The sequence below is a fragment of the Furipterus horrens genome, unplaced genomic scaffold, assembly GCF_987537825.1.
Source record: "Furipterus horrens unplaced genomic scaffold, mFurHor1.1.pri manual_scaffold_7, whole genome shotgun sequence".
Classification (NCBI taxonomy): domain Eukaryota; kingdom Metazoa; phylum Chordata; class Mammalia; order Chiroptera; family Furipteridae; genus Furipterus; species Furipterus horrens.
In genome coordinates, this window is record NW_028327177.1 from 102,212,306 (window position 1) to 102,233,328 (window position 21,023).

Genomic DNA, 21,023 nt, shown 5'->3' on the forward strand with positions numbered 1-21,023 from the left:
ATTTTTTTGAGATTCTCCCATGTTGGTGCAGGTATCAGAAGTTCTTTTTTATTGCTGAGTAATATTCCGTTGTATGACTTAACCATGATTTATTTATTCTATGTTGATAGTTACATGGATTGTTTACAGTTTTGTAAAGTTGCTATAAATATTCATGTACAATTCTTTGTGTGAAATATGTTTTTATTTCTCTTAGGTAAATACCTAAAAGTGGAGTGGAGAGTCATATGGTAAGTGTATATTTAGCCAAATTTGAAATCTGATCTTTGAATTTTAATTCACCATTTTTCTAACATATAATATTGTTACCTTAATTTATTACAATTTTATCAGCAGTTGAATATTTTGAGCAGCCTTGGAGTAATATACTGTTTCCTCATCCCCAACTAAAAGTACACTTTTCCTTTGCAAGGTCAAATTTATGATCAAGTTTCTATGCTAAGAAACACAAGAAATTCTGGAATCCATGACTCCTGGGCCTTGTTCATTCTCTCCTGTTGTTTGGATAATTATAGCAGCTAATGGGGCAGAGGCTCCCACCTGGGGATGGGATGTGCTCCTCCTAACCAAATCTTTAAAGTCAGGGACTTGGAAGGAAATACTGGCCAACATTATAACCTTATTCATTCTCATTTGAAGTCTTGTGAAGTAAGTTAATCAGAATGAGGATTTCTTCTGTGACTCTTTTCATTAAATCACAGCATTGATCTGTGGTTCAGCAAGTTCCCTTTGCCAGAAGCTAGGAGTCAACAACGGCAGCATCTACTGTAGAGTTTGGTAGGCAAGAATATGGACTCGAGGCCCAAATGTCTGGGCTGCATCCTGATGCTGCTACTCACAAGCTGTGTGACTTTGGGCAAGTGGTAACCCCTCTGACCCCTCCTTCTTCATCTGTAAAATGAGGGTAATGGCACCTACCTCATAGGTTTGTTGTGAGGACTTAACGAGGTAATTTTTATAAAATTCTGAGAACAATACCTGCCATGCAGTAAGAGCCGTGCTACCGTTATCATCACCATTATCATCATCCTCCCTGTTTGGGCTGAGGGTTTGAGAACCTTGAGCTTATTTGACTGCAAAAAATGTTTGCAAACCCTAGAGAACATCAACTATTGTGAAAAAAATTATTCTCTACCATGCTTCTCCCTCCTTTCAACCTGAAAACCTAAAATTTCAAAACAATAAATGAATAAAAAACGGTATCAATTTTTCTTTGTGGATCTTGGTGAAAAGACCTCTCCTCTGCATTCTACCCTATTTTTTACTTATTTTCAGTTGCCCTAAAATCTCTAGAGAGCCCCTTCTTGCTGATTTCATCCACTCCTTATGCCAGTTACACTGAGCATACAATATTCCCTCACTTATCGCAGGTATTACCTTCTAGCCCCCACCCCCACCCCCGTGATAGGTGAAAATCAGTGAAGTAGAAACCTTACATTTATTTTAGTATTTATATATATTTTAAGGCTTTGTAAACCCTCCCACACACTTATAAACTGTTCCCAGTCCCTTATTAACCTTTCCCACTCCCTTATTAACCTTTTCCATACTTTTATAAACACTCCTTATGTTCTTAAACATATTCTACACTCTTAAACCTACATAACTTAAACCACATACATATACAGTGCCGCAAAATCCCGCAATATAGCAAAAAACCCACGGTTAATAATTAAATATGATATTTTTAGAAGTCCCACAATACGATGAGGACGTGATAAGTGAACCGTAATATAGAGAGGGGCTACTGTATTTCCAAACTCAAGGGACCAGAAAGCCTGCTGGACCTATGCGTTCTTGACATCTAGTGGCCAAAAGGAAGGACTGCAGGCTTATAGATAACCAAAGCAGTTGCCTATTTTCAACCATCTCCTTTATGCCATGGCTCCAGGAACGTAATGCAGGTAAGAGTCGGGAATGCCTGCTCAAGTCTGTCTCCAGGGCCCCTGCCTTTCCCCTTCTTAAAGATTTTCTCTAAATATCCCTCCACGTTACAGACTCCACTGGTCCACCACGATGCTGGTGAAGTTCATTTCCAGACCCCACCCTTTCCGGGTTCGAAATCATTCGTGCTACATCCATTTTTCCTACTTGAGTTGTGGAGCTCTGCTTATCTAAGCACGAAATCCATCATCTGTGTTAGGTCGTTCAGAGAAGAGAGAGCATTTCTATTTGCAGTTACATGTTCCTGTCCAATCATCCATGCACACATCCATCTACTCACTCAAGGCCAGCATCCCAGCAGGGTGTTCTCACGTTTTCCTTTGCCCAGTTTTCTGCTCTTCTTGAACCACAGAGCACTCTCCCTGCTCTTCAACAAGCCAAACTTCCCTGTGCAGTCTCTGAACTGCATTCCAAAAAGCCCATGTTTGGAGAACACAGTCTGGACGACGCTGGAGCCGCATGGTATGTGATTCAATTGGTTAATTCCTGATCCCAAGAATATCAGTGAACTGGATCACCCAAGGTTACTTATGTCCAACATCTGCCACAAAAGAATTTACCTGGGGACCTCTCTGAAATGAGCCTAATGACATACTTAGAATTCTCTAGGTAAATACATTTGTTTTATTTAATTAACTAAAACATAGGAGTCAGAATGAAAGGTCCTTATTTCAATAGCCTAGAACAGTCTGCTCAATATTGCCAGTCCAGGATATGTTAAATAATATTTAAACTTATCTATCACTCCAGAGTTTGCAAGCCTCTGTTTTCATTGGCCCCAAGGGGAATTTCAGTTCATCCTTATCCCCATCCTGGGAGGCACTATGATAACAATAACGACAATGACAATAGCAGCTAACATTTATAGAGCACTTACTACCTGCCAGGTCTTTACATGTAGTAACTCATTTATTTCTGACACACACACATAAATCCTGTGAGGCTCTGGCCAGTATGGTTCAGTTGATTGGAGCATGGTCCCGTACACCAAAAGGTTGAGGGTTCAATTCCTGGTCAGGGCACATACCTAGGCTGTGGGTTTGATCACTGCTCAGGGCACATACAGGAGGCAACTGATCGATGTTTCTCCCTCTCCCTTCCTCTCTCTCTAAATTTTAAAACACCCTATGAGGTGGACACCATGTGATTTCTACTTTATATCTGAGGAAAGCACAAAATAGGGACAAAAGGATCCTCTTCCCCACAGGGGCCCAGGAGACCTGGTTTTGAGACCCACCACTCCCACTACTTGCTGGGTGACCATGGCAGAGGCTTGCCCTCTCTGTGCTGCCTGGTGAAGACCAGATGGGAGGTAGATAGGAAGGTGCTCCATAAATTGCAACTGTAAAGTGACTGGCTGACAGCACAGTTGGGCTGAGAAGGGAACAGGGATGAATGCAGGAGGCCCTGTCTCCAACCCAGGATCACTAAAGGGCCCCTCAGAGGCACCTACATGGCTTCCTGCCAGAAGGGGTTCCCTCTCTAGTCCTCCAGACCCTACCAGGTGGGTCCCTTAGAACAAGTCTAGCACACATAGGAATATGGAAGTTGAGACTACTGTTCTTGGACCCAGATTAGTTTCATAGGTGCTTGGAAAGCCCTCTAGAAATCTTGGTGTATTAACCCACCATTGAAGGAAACTAAAGCCCAGAAACAGCAAGTATATTGTCCAAAGTCACACAGCAAGTCAGACATCCAGGCCTTCTTAGCTGTGGACATTGTCTTTTCTGGTAATCACACTGTCTTCTGCTGTATACGCTCTGTCTTTTACACCTTTCCAAATCCTCAGCTCATGAAAACAGGAAAGTATTATCTGCACAGCCCTTCAGACGCTTGTTTAAATGCAAAAAAAGGCAAAGGCAATTTGGAAGTTGACAATATCAATAAAATAGCATGCTGAGCCAGGATAAGGATCAGTTGTTAGAAAACAGGTTTTCAGCAATACAGTCCATATGCACTTTCTCTACCCCAGGGCCAGCCATCCCTAAGCCATTCAAGAGTGGTATGTGAAAGCCACTGTGATCAAGACAGTCTGGTACTGGCATAAGAACATAATATAGATCAATGGGACAGAATAGAGAGCGCAGAAATAAACCCAGGTCTATATGGCCAACTAATATTTGACAAAGGGGGAAGGAGCATAAAATGGAGTGAGGAGAGTCTCTTCAACAAATGGTGCTGGGAGAACTGGACAGGGACATGCAAAAAAATGAAACTAGACCACCAACTTACACCATACACCAGAATAAACTCAACATGGATCAAAGACTTAAATATAAGCTGTGACACCATAAAAGTCCTAGAGGAAAACATAGGCAAGAAAATTTCAGATATCCCATGTAGCAATATTTTCACTGATATATCTCCTAAGGCAAGAGAAATAAAGGAAAGAATAAACAAATGGGACTACATCAAACTAAAGAGTTTCTGCTCAGCAAAAGAAAACATTAGCAAGATGAAAAGCAAACCAACCATATGGGAAAACATATTTTCCAATGATACCTCAGACAAAGGATTGATCTCTAAAATATATAAAGAACTTATACATCTCAACACCAAGAAGACAGACAGTCCAATTAAAAAATGTGCAAAGGACCTGAACAAACACTTCTCCAAGAAGGATACACAGAAGGTCCATAGGCACATGAAAGAATGCTCAACATCACTAGCCATCAGAGAGATGCAAATAAAAACCACAATGAGATACCACTTTACACCAGGCAGAACAGCCATCATCAATAATTCAACAAGCAATAAGTGGTGGCGAGGATGTGGAGAAATGGAAACCCTAGTGCACTGTTGGTGGGAATGCAGACTGGTGCAGCCACTATGGAAAACAGTATGGAATTACTTCAAAAAACTAAAAATGGAACTACCTTTTGAACCAGGGATTCCAGTACTAGGATTATACCCAAAGAATCCTGAAACCCCAATTCAAAAGAACTTATGCACCCCTATATTCATAGCAGTGCTGTTTACAATAGCCAAGTGCTGGAAACAGCCTAAGTGCCCAGCTGTAGATGAGTGGATTAAAAAACTGTGATGCATTTACACAGTGGAATACTATGCAGCAGAAAGAAAGAAGGAACTCCTGCCATTTGCGACAACATGGATAGAACTAGAGAGAATTATGCTTAGTGAAATAAGCCAGGCAATGAAAGAAAAATACCATATAATATTACCTGATACAGGAGACTAATGAACAACACAAACAAATGAACAAAATTGAACAAGGAACAGAATAACAGTTATCAGGGGGAAGGGGGATAAGTAGGGGAAGGGTCTATTCAAAGAACATGTATAAATGACACATGGACATGGACAACGGGGTGGGGAATGGCTGTGAGAGAAGGGGTGGGCTAGGTGGCGGGGAGTAATGGGGAAAAAATGGGACAACTGTAATTGAAAAACAATAGAAAGTAAATAAATAAATAAATAAAAAGAGTGGTATGTAGGTGAGACGTTGGGCATGCCAAGGACATCCAGGAAGGAAAAAAGAAGTCCCTAAATTTCAGTCTGACCACCCACACTCTGTGTGGCCTACACATTCTCCACAGAACTTATCAACACTAACTTATTTATTTATTTTGCATCTTTAAAAACAGTCTCATCACAACTAAAGTTCAAGTTCATGAAGGCCAGGACCTTGTTTATGATTATATTCCTTGTATTAAAGTGGATATTTGTAACCAGTAAGTATCAATATATGTTTGCATGAATGAATAAATAGATGGGTGAATGGGTGAATGGGTAGGTGAGTGGTGGACGGGTGGATGGATGGAAGGGACAGAGGGAGGGAAGGAGAGGAATAAAATAAGGGAAGTACAGTTCTACTGCTTTCAATCTGGTAAACAGAGTTGGGCTGGGGCATAGCTAACCCTTCAGTCATCACATTTTTATTGAATAGGTTATTATGTGCTAGGTACTATTCTAAGAAATACCACAATGTGGAAGACAGAGAGGGTTTCTGCCCTCACAGAATACACCTTCTAGTAGGGACACGATTATATAGGTGATTATCAATGATTATATAGGTGATTATCACGTGGTGTGATAAGTGCTATGATGAGGGAAGTACAGGGCACTAAAGAAAGGCTTCCTGGGGGAAGTGACATCTAAACTGAACCTTGAAGAAGAGTAGCAGTTAGCTGGGTGAACAGGGCATGGAGGGGGATTGGGGGTTAGAAAATTCCAGACAAAGGGAGCATGTGAGCATTAAGCCCAGAAGGAGCAGGAGCCAAACAGGTTTGAGGAGCAGGGGCTTGTTTGAGCACTAGCCAATGGAGCTAATTCTTTATTCTCCCCCAGCTACTCTTGAGTGGACATCTGTTGTTTTTCTCTGACTAGGATCATCTAGTTCTCCCTCTAGAACAGCTTCCTGATTTTCTTTGAGGAACGCCCCCAAATTCCCCTCCCCATTCTCAGTCCATGTGGTTGATGGGAAACTGACACTGCTCTCCAATCCTGGGAGTGGGTGTGAGATCCAGGCCTGGCCTATTAGTAATATGTTCATGGGGCCACGTGGACCGGATCTCATGATTCCTGCCAAGTCAAAGAGAGACAGCCTTGAGTTTGACTGGAAACCCTGGGAAGGGCATGTCCTCCTTCCACTAGAGGGCGCTAAGCCGATAGGAATTGAGCGCGCAGTGGGGCTGGGCGGGGAGATAGTCTGTGTGACCACCTGGAACAAGCCTGCCTGATCACGAAAGCAGCACAGAGGAAAACAAAACCAAAAGAGGGAGAGAGGCTGACTCTCTCTCAGAGAGTGGGTGGACAGACAGATGGGAAGAAGGCAGGAGGAAAGGAAAGAGGGAGGAAAAGGGAGGGAGGGAATAAAACAAAGGCGAGGAGGTACTGTTCTGTTGCCTTTGATCTGGTACTTTGGAGGTGCCGCTTGCTGCAGAAGAGTGAGAGCCCTGGGGTGCCAACATCAACCCCCTCCCCAGGTCATTTGTTGACTGCACACTGAGTCTTCAGGAGTTACCAGAAATTCAGTTAAATTCAAGCAGGTGGAGCTTCCTGCTGTGGACCCAGCGCTGCAAGAGACACAGCGGCAGGCTGTGAACATTTCAGGAAATGGTCTTTGAAGTGTCTTACACATCCCTGGTGTTCCCAGGGTGCTTATTGAAGCAGAGAAGGGAGGGAGGGCAGGGAGACAAGAGTGAAGCGTGTGAAAGGATGATGCAGCAGCCCAAGGCAGAGCATAGTATGTGCTGGGTGTGTAGCCTGGGAGAGACCATGAGCCTGTGGGGGCTGCAGTCGGCAATCAATACACATTTGGTGAGTGAAGAAATGAGAGGGAGAGTGTGTGCATGTACAAGAGATTAATTAAGAGTTCAGAAAAGTGATGTCTCCAGGTGAGCTTTTGTGATCAAGGGTGAGTTTTGAGTTTGCCACTTTGAATGGGTGGGAATTTAAGAAGCAGAGGAGAATAAAGGAAGAGAAAGAATTCTCAGCAGGAGAGGTAACGTAGAATCGCAGCACAGCAAACTGATTACAGACAAATCTGGTCTGAAGTCTTGCTGCACCACCCACCAAGTAATTCCAGCACCATAACCACTGTTCTCCATTCACTCACCTTCTTGGATTTTAACCCTCATCCCCAGTCCAGTTAGATTTTTATCTCCAAGCAGGGAGCAAGGTCAGTTCTTGGCCAAATTGTGGTGTTTTGAAATTATGTCCTGCAGATGGCAAGGCATGCTCACCCCCATCACCTCCTGTGGTCCCCGACCGGCGCTCCATATTGTAGATGAGAATACTGAGCACACACAAGCTACGTGCATGCCTAAGATCCCACAGTCAGCAAGGAGCAGGCTCGGGTTCAGCCTGTCCTACCTGACTCCAAACCCACACTCCTTCCTCGGGAGCTTCTGTGTCCATGGTCCCACCAACTGAACTTTGTGTCTTCTGCTTTGGTAGGTAACACATTCCCACAGCTGGAACTTTTATAGAGTAAACATGCCCAGGGTCCCACCCTAGACATACAGAATGAGAAGCTGGAGTTGCAAATCATTACATCCCACCATAATGACCCACTGTCACTCAGGCACACGGCACAGCAAAGAGGCCCAGGATCCTCTAAGACTTCTGGTTAGCTTCCCTCCAGCCCTGAGCACTGCAGAAAGGAGGCCCCATCTCCAATGGCAGCAGAGGCTGAGCAGGACTTACTGTGTAGAGCTCATTGGTGACCTTCAGGAGCTCCTCGTGCATCTGCAGGCCAATCTCCTTGCTCTGGAATACGAAAGAGCAGATGTCAGAGAGGGAGAAGGTGGATAGTTGCATTAAATTTCCTTTTCAACACAGTAAAGGCAGGAATGCTTGGGGTGGGGTGGGGAGGGGAGGGCAGCAGAAATCAACATAAACCTCATGATTAGACTTGAATTCCTAAACTTGTGTCCATGAAATAAAGTCTCCCCTGGCTGTATAAGTTGGGGAGCCCTACTTGGTAATTCACAGAGACATCACCATATTCAAGATTCTGAGAAACCCCACAGCCAATAAACCTGTTCAGCTTTCTTTAATTCTGTGTGTCCTACATTTATGTAACCAAAATATGTGTCCCTAGTTCAATGCTTATTAACATCTCATGAGAGTGGGGTTTCACAGAACACAGTTTGAGAAATACTGACTTAGCATCTCAATTTATCATGAGCAGCACAGGTAAACAGACAGCCCTCTGGAACACCCACAGGAGACTGAGGTTCTCACCTCCACTATGCCACCAACTGGCCATGTGGCCTTGAAGACTTGGTTACCACATCTATAAGATAAAAAATTAAAGAAACACTTCCCAAAGCATGCTCTAAGGGTGCCACACTAAAAAATGTGACCAAATACATTTGGGAAAAGCTAGTTAAACAAAGTGCGACAGGTTTTCTTACTGCAGAACTTTATGGAGGCTTTTATATCCTCACGTGCATGGACTTTCTAAGGGGAACTGGAGTGTAGTCAGCAGCCCCTGGACTCAGCGGTAGCCGGGAAAGGCTTAGTACTAGGCTCCTTCTCCTTGCCCAGAGCCTTTCTATCAGCTTCGGGGTCTGGAATTGACAAGAATCACTTGACTGAAGGCAGCCCTTGCATACACCAGATCTCTTAACAGACAGCAAAAGCTCTGGGATGAGTCCAGAGATCTGCTTAGACCTCACTCCACCACCGGTGAGTAAAGAAAAGGGACCAAATCCAAAAGCACAGTGGAGTCTCAGCAGAACTTCCTGTGCAGAGCTCACAGGGAACCTTCAGTTCCACCCCCATGCATCTACAGGGGTGTTCAATGAACCCAATTAGCTACCCCCATTTCCTTCTATTCTCCCTGATTCTCAGTCTGTGCCTCCATTTCTCCTGTGACCCCTCCCCTTGATGCTCACCCCACCGATGACTGGACTCTCTGACACCCACAGTGACTTACTTCTGTAAGCGCTCAGTCTCACCTACATCTCTGACACCCAAGACCCAGTTTCTTCTGTATTTATTTTTATGAGCTCACTTATTTGAAGGTACTAAATGCACATGGTTAAAGGAACCCTAACAGCCAGCAAGGTAAACATGAAGTCTCCCAGCCTCCCAGACCCCTGCCCAAAGTCAGCTGCTATTCAAAGTTTCTTCTAATACCTTCCAGAAACAGTTTATGGATATACAAGCATGCATTTGGATAGCATACGTTCTTTTTTAAACACAAATGGGAGTATTCTATGTATACCCTTGCAGCTTGCTTTTTCTACCTGACAATACACCTGAGAGATTTTTCCTTCACAGCCCACATAGCTCTTGTATCCTCCATTTTTTTTGACAGCTGCTTGGGGTTCTGTATACCAGATGTAGCATAATTAATTAACCAGCTGCCTAGTGATAGGCATTTAGGTTGTCTCCAGTCTCCTAATATCTCAAACAATGATCTGGTGAACATCCTTCTACTCTATCACTGTGAACATGGGCAGAGACCCCTGTCAGGTAAATTCTAGAAGCAGTTCTGCTGGGAAGAGTCCTGCCTTCAAAATTCCCACCAGCCTTGCCCTCTCAACCCCTGCCCTAGCCAGCTCCCCACGCACTACTGACTCCACTCCCACTTCCCGCTGATCGGCAGCCATGCCGTCATCTCCATGGCCCTCTCCCTGGGCTCCATCTTGCACAACTATGAGCTCAGGCTCAGAGACCTATATTTTCAGCTGCTGTAAGGAGTATGGTCTGAATGTCCCCTCATGACATCAAACTCAAATTACCCAAAAACAAACTCCTGAACTTTCTTCCATCTCCTTGAATTTGGTCAATGGGCTAATATCTTCCCAGGCATGGCAAGTGGAAAATGTGGAACTATTTTTGACACTTCAAAAAAAAATCCCTCTTCCTCAGTCCACTCTGTCGCTGTCCTGCCTTCTAACTGCCCCGTCCTGTGTTCTCAGCAGCAGGTGATGCTGGTTCCCTCCCCAGCAGCCATCTTTCTTGCCCTTCCTGCTTCCTAATCGAGCTGTGAATTTGGCTCTGCATTCAACCCTCCAGCTAACTTCTTCCAAGGACATTGACCCCACCCCAACTTGAGATGATAGATTCTGATGTGTTGTTAGCCCAGAGATATGAGACTTAACTGAACGGAAGAAAAGGACTTGCACGGTTAAGAGGAAAGTTTTAGCTTTTCTTTGAGCCACAGCTGCTGCCAGCAGACATCTTAGGAACATACAAGGAAGCAGCCTTGGATGGCAGAACAAAAAAAAAAAAAAAAAAATCCTGGCTCCTTAATGACTTCCTGAGAAATTGGTTGAACTGAACCCAAAGCCTGTCTCCCAGTGAACTTCCACTTCTGTGGCTTTATTGGTTAAGCAGCTGTAAGCTGCGGTTGTCACTTGGAGCCAAAAGTGTCCTAAAAGACAGATCACCCACTCCCAGCCCCAGAACAAGCGTGTCGTCACTGCAGGACCCAGACTACCGGAGCTGCTCCTCACCAAGTCCCCGACTCATGCCCCGATTCTGCATGCCTGTGCCCGTGTAATTTCCTAGAAATGTATTTCACTGTGTCCTTCCAAAGTTTCCTAACAGCCTACAGGATCAAGATCTAGCTCTTCAGCTGGACTTCAAAGGCTCTGGGCAACTAGCACTGACTGGCCTGATCAGAGCGCAGACAGGGCTGAATTTCAGAGCCACAGAGACAGGAACTGGAGACAGAGGTTTAAACCATTTACCCTTTCAGGACATCAGTTACTCCATCTGCAAAATAACACCTATTACTGTCCTTCTTTACACCTATAAAGGGAAGTGTAATGAGAGTGCTTGTTTACTTATTCATTTGCCATTTGTTTCCCCCACTTGTACGTAAACCCCACGAGAGGAAAACATCTTTCTCTCTGGTGGTAGATTCTCAGCTCCCCCAGTTGCCAGGAAGGCTGGCAGCCGACCACCCCTAGCCAAGAGCACCCTCCAGGGACAGCCTCAGAGGAGAAGGTGACCTACCTCCAAAAGACTGACGACTCATCCAAAGATGGATCTGTGTGGGGGATAGGGGCCTGCCTTCCTGTCTCAACCTGGATGGTGCTGAAATGCTGCTCCACCTGTAGAGCAACCGTCGGGCTGGCTATGACTTCCAGTGAGGTGTCATGGCTCGACTTCACCACGCTTTCTCCCCTCCCCTCCCCTCCCCAGATGTGGATCCCAAGAACGATTCCTAGTTACTTTGCTAGATGCTAAATACAGATGTCAAAGTTGGCTCCCCAGGGCACCCAATCAGCAATATCTTGCTTCTCCTGCCCTCCCTGCAATGCCACAGAGACTGTAGCATAGCGGGTACGCATTTATTGAATAAGTCTATAAACAAATGAAGTGACAGTTCCTCTAAGCCTTAGTTTCCTTATCTGTAAAAGTGGGGTGATGTCGCGGGTGTCATGGAGTCCCTATGAAGATGAAAAGAGATAACACATATGGCCGCACCTGGCATCAGTGAAGAGCTTGGGAAATAGTAGTACAGGCTGAACTGCTATCCCTTGATGCCAGGGACCAGGCTAGGAGGTTGCCCAAAAAAGGAAGTTCAATTTGAATTTTTTATTAAGTTGTCCCTTAAGGACCTCCCGGTTTGGCAGGATTAAGAGTCAAGAACCAAACAATTCTAAATCAGGAGGTAGGAAGGGCCACAAAAGAGTAAAAAATGAGGGGGTGTGGGATGAAGTGATGAAGAGGATGCAGAGACCACCAGAGAACCACCTCAGCGTGCGCGAGTAGACAGACACGGTATTCTAGGAAGAGGGCACATCCTGAGCAAAGGCAGAGACTGGGATAGGCAAAGCTTGGTTTGCAAAGAGAGCAGCATAGCAACCGAAGAGCAAAGGTGCACTTGAAATGGAGGCTGGGCGTGGTCACACAGGCTCCTGGAGCACAGGCTTCATTCAGAGTGGAACTGGAAACCCCTAAAGGCTCCTGAGCAGGAAAGTATGATGATCAGAGCTGTGCTTCTTCAGGAAGATGAAGATGGGATGTGTACAGAGGGTGGACTGGACAGGGAGGATCTGGAGGTCTGGCTCGTGTGTTTCCTCAATGGCACAGTAAATCACCAAATGGAACCTGCCCGAGTCTCTGCTCATCTCCTCAGCACCAAGCATGGGGCTGGCCACAGAGCGAGTACTCAGCAAATAGTTACTAAACTGCACAGGACTCAAAGGAATTTTATTTTGTTATCGTTGGGGTTGGTTGGAAGGGAAATATTCTCAACTACAGTTCCAGAAACTACTGAATGAGGAACCCAAACCAAACATTCCACCAGGAACAGGAGGCCAAAACTCTGATAATCTCCAGCAGACCATCACACCCAGTCCTTGGGGACCAAGTGGCAACATATTAGCACTCTTTGTTCGCATTTCTCACATGACTTTCATGCCTGCAGAGGTCAGGGGTGTCAGGCTGCTTCCTTCATGCACGGGAAGTGTGTGGACTATACAAAATGATTACATTGGACTAAGGAGGGCTCAGCCATGCAACTGTGGTTCTTTGAGGTTGGAAGGGTTCAGTGCTGTTTGCATGACCCCAGTAAGTCTGTAAAACCAGGTGGCAGGTGGCCCACAACTAATGCTTTAATGGGGGTGGGGGCTGTCCTGGGCACCGTAAGATGTCTAGCGTCATCCCTGGACTCTAACCACTAGATGCCAGTAGCATTCGCCAGCCCCACCCCAAGTTGTGACAAAAAGAGTTATCTTCAGACATGGCCAAATGGCCCCTGGGGGACAAAATCACTCTGGGTGAGAACCATTGCCCTAGACCAAGAGCTCCAAGTGGCAGTTTCTCTGGCCTGCAGACATGTTTTAGTTGGCTATTGGGTGTTTTCAGATAATCTAATTCTTTCCCCAGTTTTTAAAAATCAGGAAATTCCCCTTATATGTGCAGATTTTTAGCTTCTTCTGAAAAACTACAATATCCAGCAGTACTGGGCCTCCACATCCAGCATGACGGCTCTTTTGGATAGGGTTTGTGCTCTCCACAGTGCCTAGCATCTCCCTCCACTCGTCCACATCACTCATCTGGCCCATAAGGAGATTTGAGTTTATGACCCAGAAACCAGTAGGGTGTCACAGGGGATGACTGTCTGAATCCTTTGGCACCGTTAAGGACAGCCATCACACACCTGCCAAATCAGAACCTGTGAGAATGCCTTTTGAACCAGCGTCCCCTCGTATCCGAGCTTTGAGAACCACTGAAGAGTCCACTTTTTGAGACCAAGCCTCCAGGTTCCCCCATGGACCCCAACAGCATAGCCTGCATAGAATCCCACTGCTCCCTGAACTCATCCTCCTCTTGTACCTCTGTGGCCCATTCCTGACCAGTTTTTGATTCAGTTTACACAAGCATTTACTGAAACCTACTAGATACCAGCTTCAACTAGGCACCAAAGACACAAAGCTGAATGAGAACACAGGCTCCAGTTCTATCGATTGCAGCCAGCATCTATGGAGTACTTCCCATTTGCTGAATACTGTCCTAAGTCACTTCCATACATTATCTTATTTAAACCTTTAAGGTAGGTGTTAATATTATGCCCACTTGACAGATGATAGCCGGAGGCTCAGAAGGCAGGAGGTAGGAAGAGAATAATTAGTTGAGCAATTAGCCCCAGGTTGCACAGATAGGAAGTGGCAGAGCCAGGATTCAGCTTTTAGTTGGTCTGACTCTGAAGCTGGCCCTTGGAATGCCTTTCTGTGGTTTGCTTTATCAGGGCCTAGCATACTATGCAGGCACACAGGTGAAATAAGCCCTTGAAATGCTGTAATAGAGATGAGTTCAGGCCACAAGGAAGGTGTGAAAGAAGACATGCCCTCTGGATACTGCCTACCTGCCCAATTAACTTTCTCACCACCTGTGCAGAAATCTTCATCCTTGCCCCTTGCCCCATGTCTAGTTGTCCTTTGCCTGCCCTGTTAGGAATTAATCAGCCATAATGGCCACCTCTGACTTCTCCCTTCCTCCTTCTGGTAACATGCCATGAGATATGATGAGACTGATCCTTGCTTGCCTGATCACAGAAGATGGTCCATTGGGCATGGGACCCAGTGTGACCAGAGTGCGCTGGCTCCTTGTGTCTAGTGATTGGGTCAGAGATGAAAACGTGTTCCAGGCTGAGCCAATAAGATTCTTCCCTGAGAGCTTTCTAATAACCACATCCTCATACATCTCTCCTCTGAAGTCACTATGCTACGGTGTCAGGGATCTTGGGCTGCCCAACAACAAAAGGGGTATCAGGGCCTTGACAGCAGCATTAGAGTCCTGGGTCTAGATGTACCTACATAAGATTTACCTCTGGACTTTTCCAGCTTATGGGATCCAGCAAATTTTCATTTTTTCTTATTGGAAAGAACACTGGTGTAATATGTGCTTATATCAGTGTGAAAATACGTACCAAAATGACCATAAAAGTGAGACAGCCTTCTGAAAACCCTCCACCATGCACCAGCTTTCACACACTTCCTGCAAAAGGACCAAGTTCCAACCACGCAGAGGGCGCATAAGCTCCTTAAAGGCTGGGGCCCTGGCTTCCCAGAGTGCAGTTCATGAAGACTTGCATACAGAAGGAGCTCTATGAATGCCTGTGCGCAAAACCCACAGTGACGTCAAGTGGGACCAGCGGACACAACGATTCCTGAGAGAAACAAATTTCTTCACCATGAAAATCTTGCAATGTGTCACTTTAGTTTTCAGTACAGGGTTAATCACGTCTTTAAGGAAAAACCCTCAAAACTATTACTATAGGTCCGAGGGCTTTATGAGCTGTATTTGAAAAGTTTTATTAGTAAAGGGCATGTCTCTGTCTCCCTCAAATGAACTTAAAAGTGAATAATTCCTGTGGCTAAAGTCACTGTTCATGTCTAGAAAATACTGCTGTCGTAAAATGTTATTTTTTCTTTTTTAAGATTTCATTTATTAATTTTTAGAGAGAGGGGAAGAGAGGGAGAAAGAGAGGTAGAGAAACAGCGATCAGTTGCCTCCTGTATGTGCCCTGACCAAGGACTGAACCCACAACCCTGGCATGTGCCTGACTGGAAACCCACCCAGCAATCTTTCTCTCTTTGTGAGACGATGCCCAACCAACTGAGCCACACCAGTCAGAGCAAAAGTGTTTTGTTTTAATGACAAGACTCCCTGTTCACTTCTCCAAAGGGGACCATTTGAAACAATCGTTTAGAAAATTTTAATTCAAGAAGTAAGGTGGAGCCTTCTTCTATCTCCAGTTACCCATGTGGGGCCTCCAGGCCTCTCTTCCATCTCACCAGACCCTGCTACAGCAAGGCCTGTCTCTCTTTTCTCACTAGACATCCTCATATAGGGTGACCTTTGAGGACATTCCACGGTTTTCCCAGTTCTGGGGTTCTAAACAAACAATGGGAAGCAAACAAACTAGCAAAACTAAATAAAAACAAAAACTTCTCACTCTTGCAGTTCTAAATCCTACCACTTTTTTGCACTCCAGCTTGTTTTCTCAACAAATAACAGAACTGGAGACCCACAGATGTTCCCTATTTAAGTATCTGGTGTATGTAAGCACTGGCCATCTCCCAAAGCAATTGTGTTTTCATTTCCGAAGCAAAGGCTTTAAAGGCGTGTCTCAGAGGAATGGGGCTTCTCCAGTCCGTCCTGAAAGGTCGGCCTATCCTGAGCATGGCAGCTTGGACAGCTCTGGCTGACTGTTTCTCCTGGCTGCGTCCTAGCTTGGCAATAACTGCCTACACTCTGTCACGTCACCACTCCTTGCCTCCCAGCATCACTCTGCCCCACTTTCCATCTGGACCCTTGCTACTCCTCCCCTGTCCTCCCACCATCTTCCTTTCCCTGTTCTTGCTCCTCTCCCTTCTTATCATTGTTAATAATAATGCTTGGTACTAGTACGAATAATAATACATATCTTAATACTTAATAACAACAATAATAGCTATTGTTTCTTGATATCCTAGCATTTGCCAGGCACAATGATAACTGCTTTACTGATAATACCTCATGTAAACCTAATATCAGCCCCTTCATGGGAGGCACTATCATGAACCCCACTTCAAAGGTCAGGACACCAGGGCTCAGGACGGGTGAGTAACTTGCCCAAGATCATAGAGCTGGTAAATATGATTCTCTCAACCTTCCACTCTGTTGCCCCCATCGGGAGAGCCAACACTCTACACGCCTTTAGAATTTTTTTCCCAAATACTCCAAGATAACTATAAGACATGTATACTCTTCTGCCTTAGCATTAAAAGCATACTGATATTTACAAGGGTCTGCTTTAGATTGTCATAAATATCAAATGACAGAGTGCTCGGTGCCATTTTGCAGAATTTCCTGAATGTGACCAAATTCTGGCCCCTCCTTCTTCCTTCCAGGCCAAGGCTGAAGAAGATGGTGTGGACTTCTGGGCTCAGTCTCTGCTGAAGCAGCTCATACTCAGGAGAATCTTGCTTGACTATGTCCTGATGTCAGCCTATGGTTTTTGTTGTTGTTGTCGTTGTTTTGGTGGGGTTTTTTTGTTTTGTTTTGGTTTGGTTTTTGCCATGAATCTCTTACAGATAAGGAGTGAAAGGTACATGGGATGGCTGGTTGTCTGTACGTCCTGGGGAACATGACAAAGCTGTCTTCCTAAAAATCAATGTCTACAAAAACCTGAAGCCACTCAGTTCTGAGCTGTTTTCTCCCCTCTATATTATCTTCAAGGTGAATATGGATGTTGTCTGGCTTACTTGTTGGATTAAAGCATTATTGATCACATTGTTGAATCACTGACCTGAGACATCTCTTTAAACTCCTTGTCATTTTATAATATGATCTTTAATTTCATTTGCATTGTTTGTGAATAGGATATAATGAGGATTGCACTGGCATTTCAAAAATGTCTGTAGCCATGTATCCACCCATCTATCTACCACCTTCCCACTCACTCACCCACTCACGCATCTACCTATCTACTCATCTATCCATCCATCCACCCACCCACCCATGTACCCACCTATCCACTCATTCATCCACTCATCTAATCACCATTCATCTATCCTTTCCTTTCTCTATATTCCCATATCAACCTCCCTGTTCCAGTCTTGTACTATCTTCCTCACTAATCTATACATTAGTGTATATGTATTAATAAAATGTACCCTGGCTGGTTTGGCTCAGTGGATTGAGCGTTGGCCTGCGAGCTAAGTGTCGCTGGTTCGATCTTCCAGTCAGGGCACATCAGAGAAGGAAAACTCTGACTCCAAAAAACCTCCGCTGCCTTGCGGCATACCTCTTCAGGGAAAGGCTAAGGGAGTAAACCCCGACAGAAAATCCGGAGCCGGAGTCCCTAAGGCGGTTTGACGTTGTAGTCAACACCGGCAACTCCTGCGGCGCACCTGAAGCCAAGCTGTATTGACTCCGTCTTTCCCTTGGACCCTTCAGCTGCGAAGAGAGGGGGGGTCTGCTGCATGGGCAACAGCAGACCCTCCATATCACCCTGCCCAGGCTCTGTAGCTTCAGCTTCACTGGAGGGGACACTCCAGCGTCATCGCAAGATGTCGATTCAACACGGGAGGAGACAGATACCGTGTCACTCCCGAGTTGGACTGCACAGCCATTCTCGGCGGTGCAGATAGACTCTTAAGAAGCTACACCATCGTCTCTCGAGACGGACGGCTGCCGACGACGACGACGACGACGACGATTAATAAAATGTAACTACTCTCTGAGTCCAGCATCTCTTTTCAAAGCCATCAGATACACCAAGTTAATCATCCTTAAACTTGGCTCTGATCATGTCACTCCCTATTCAAGAACCTGCAATGGTTCTCCAATGTATAGAAAATAAAGCCCAGATTCTCATTCTGACACCCAAGGGCCTCTTTGATCTGTCTTCGCCTCCCCTCCCTTTATAATTTCAGTTCCCCAGTATTTAAATATCTAAGTATTAAATATCTCCAATATTGAAACATGCAGAAGAGTCAAGGGAACAATAACAAACATCCAAGAACCTGCCACTCAAATTAGAACTATTAAGATTTTCCCAGTTTTGCTTCAAAATTACTCTTAGAAAGCAAAATAGTTACAGCTGAAGTGTTCTTTGTCACCCTTCTTCCTCCCTCATACCTCAATTACTATTCTGAAGCTGTATTCTTACACAGTCCACATGTGGATAGCTCTGTGTCAGACAGGCATCTAACAATATGAACTAGTAATTTATGTTTTAAATTCTATTAAAATATCATAGTGATCTTTGTTTTTGTTTTTGTTTTTTCTTTTTTTTGCCCAACATTATCTTTCAAGTTTTACCCACATTTATACATGTAGATCTAGTTCCATTGTATGATGAAACATCACTTACTTAACTATTCCCTCATGATGGACATTTAGGTGATTTCTCTTTGTTTCTTTATTACAAACACTTCTGCAGCAAATATCCTTGTACAAGGCCTGTGTGTATGCAGATAAACTCGAATATCTTTAAGCTACACTTAGGAGTGAAATTGTTGGATCATAGGATATGTACCTCTTCCTTCACTTCATTGTTACTAGACACTGCCCAACTATTCTCAAAGGGGCTGGACAAACTTACAGGTTTATTAGGAGGATCTGAGAGCCCCTACTGCTCCACATTCTTGCCAGCATGTAGGATTGCTTTACCAAACCAATGGGACTCAAACTGTACCTCCTTTTATTTTAAACTCTCCTTATTACCAGTAATTATGAACATCTATCCGTATATTTTTAACTATTTAAAAATAGTTTTCTGTGACCCATTTATATATTTTACCTATGTTTCTATTGAGTTGTTTGTCCCTTTCTTATTAATTTGAGAGAACTGATTCTATATTCTCAGTATTAGCCTTTTATTAATTTTGTACATGCCAAATATATTGTCTCATCTGCATTTATTATTGTAGTAAGATTGTATTAGTTTTATATAATAAAATTTATTAATATTTTTCTTATTTTTTTTTTAGCAGAAATACTACATTCTTTTTATGTTTCTTTTTTTTTTTTCTTTCTTTCTTTTTTTGAGCAGCAAAGCGAGGCATTTATTCACAAGTCTGCAGAGTCAGGTGCACCACCAGTCAGGAGCATGTGTGCCTATGTTTCTTTTTCTACCCCCAAGATTTTAAATATAATCTTTCATATTTTCTTTCAAAAGTTTTGAAGTTTTGCTTTTTATCTTTAGCACTTTAATCCATCTAGATCAGATTTTTGTGAACTAAAGTTAAGGTCTTATATTTTTTCCATATGAAAAAAATACAGGCGTGGTGTGAGTGTGCATAAAATCCTTTATGAAATAACAAGACAAGGATGACCAACCAATGTAATCAACCCCATTTATGAAATACTCTACCTTCCCCTGATCTGTAATGCACCTTTGCTGTATACTGTCTTCCGATGCGTAGGGCTGTTTCCGAGCTCTGCGCTGTCCTGTGGGTCAGTTTACCTAGCACTGCTCTAGCACCACCTATTTTACTGATTATCACTTTAGGGAAATCTTGATAGTCTGATAAGACAAATGCTCCAACAAATGCCAAAATAATAATAATAATAATATTAATAATAATAATAACAAAACAACCTACAGACCTTATTTTTTAAATTATAGCGTAATAAAGTTAGAAATTAAAGGCAAGTAAAAGCTTTCAAAAAAATCTATGAAACTAAAATAAACCTGTCTGAATAATTCATAAGACAAAAAAGAAATTGTAATGCAAATTATGAAACATTTATATCTGAATGACAATAAAAGCATTACTTATCAAATCTTCTAGGATGTAGTTAATTTGTAGCATTAATGACATTAATTTTCAATCATTCTTGTTTTATAATGTATGCATTTTTAAATTGCATTTTATAATTGGTGGTCACACAGGAACGTTATTAATTTTTGTATATTGATCTTGTAACCAGCCATTTTGCTAACTCTCTTTAGCAGTTAAGTATGATATTTGCTATTTTTGGTAAATAGCCTTTGTCAGGCTAAGGAAGTTCCTATTTATTCCTAATTCACTAAGAGTTTGTGTCTTAAATTGTAAAAGGTTAGAAGCATGCCTTTTAAAAATCAAGAGTACCATTTCTCTCCCATTTCCCTTCACACTGTACCAGATGAGGTCCTAACGAATATAATAAGGCAAGAAAAAAAAAATAGGAGGTTATCAAAGAAGAGATAAGGCCTCCATCATTTAGAACTAATCAGTGAGTAGTTTCCTGAGCACATTTTTTATTTCTGACACTTTATTTAACCTGTGTACCCTGAATAAAATGTTCCTTTATCCCAATCTTAATTTTTAATCTCTTCAATCTTAATTCTCACTAAATTCCTTCTCAAAGTCCCAATAATAGCTAAGTTTATTGATTGCTTACTGTGTACCAGGTAGGAATTTTATATATATTTTTAAAATCCTCACAACAATCCCATGAAGGAGGTTATCATTAGCTCCATTTTGAAAATGAAGAAACTCAGAGGATTGAGGGATTAGGCTGAGCTCACATGGCCTGAAAATGGAAGACCAGGAATTGAGCCAGAGAGTCTCTCTATAACCCTAACCACTGCACAGACTATAACATGGGTCTACCTGTTCAAGATACATGACCCAGACTTTCTGCCAATGGGCCTTTCCTTTGGTCTGGGA

The 21,023-nt window shown here is 43.5% G+C and overlaps 1 protein-coding gene across 1 annotated transcript in view; it reads right to left on the reverse strand.

Annotated features, from left to right (window-relative positions):
- The window catches only part of SRGAP3 (SLIT-ROBO Rho GTPase activating protein 3), a 248,754-nt gene that overhangs the window by 77,913 nt on the left and 149,818 nt on the right, over positions 1 to 21,023 (reverse strand). Inside the window, exon 4 of the mRNA XM_090284101.1 lies at positions 8,113 to 8,175. Within this exon, the coding sequence (XP_090140227.1) occupies positions 8,113 to 8,175 (63 nt within the window). The remainder of the gene's footprint in view (positions 1 to 8,112; positions 8,176 to 21,023) is intronic.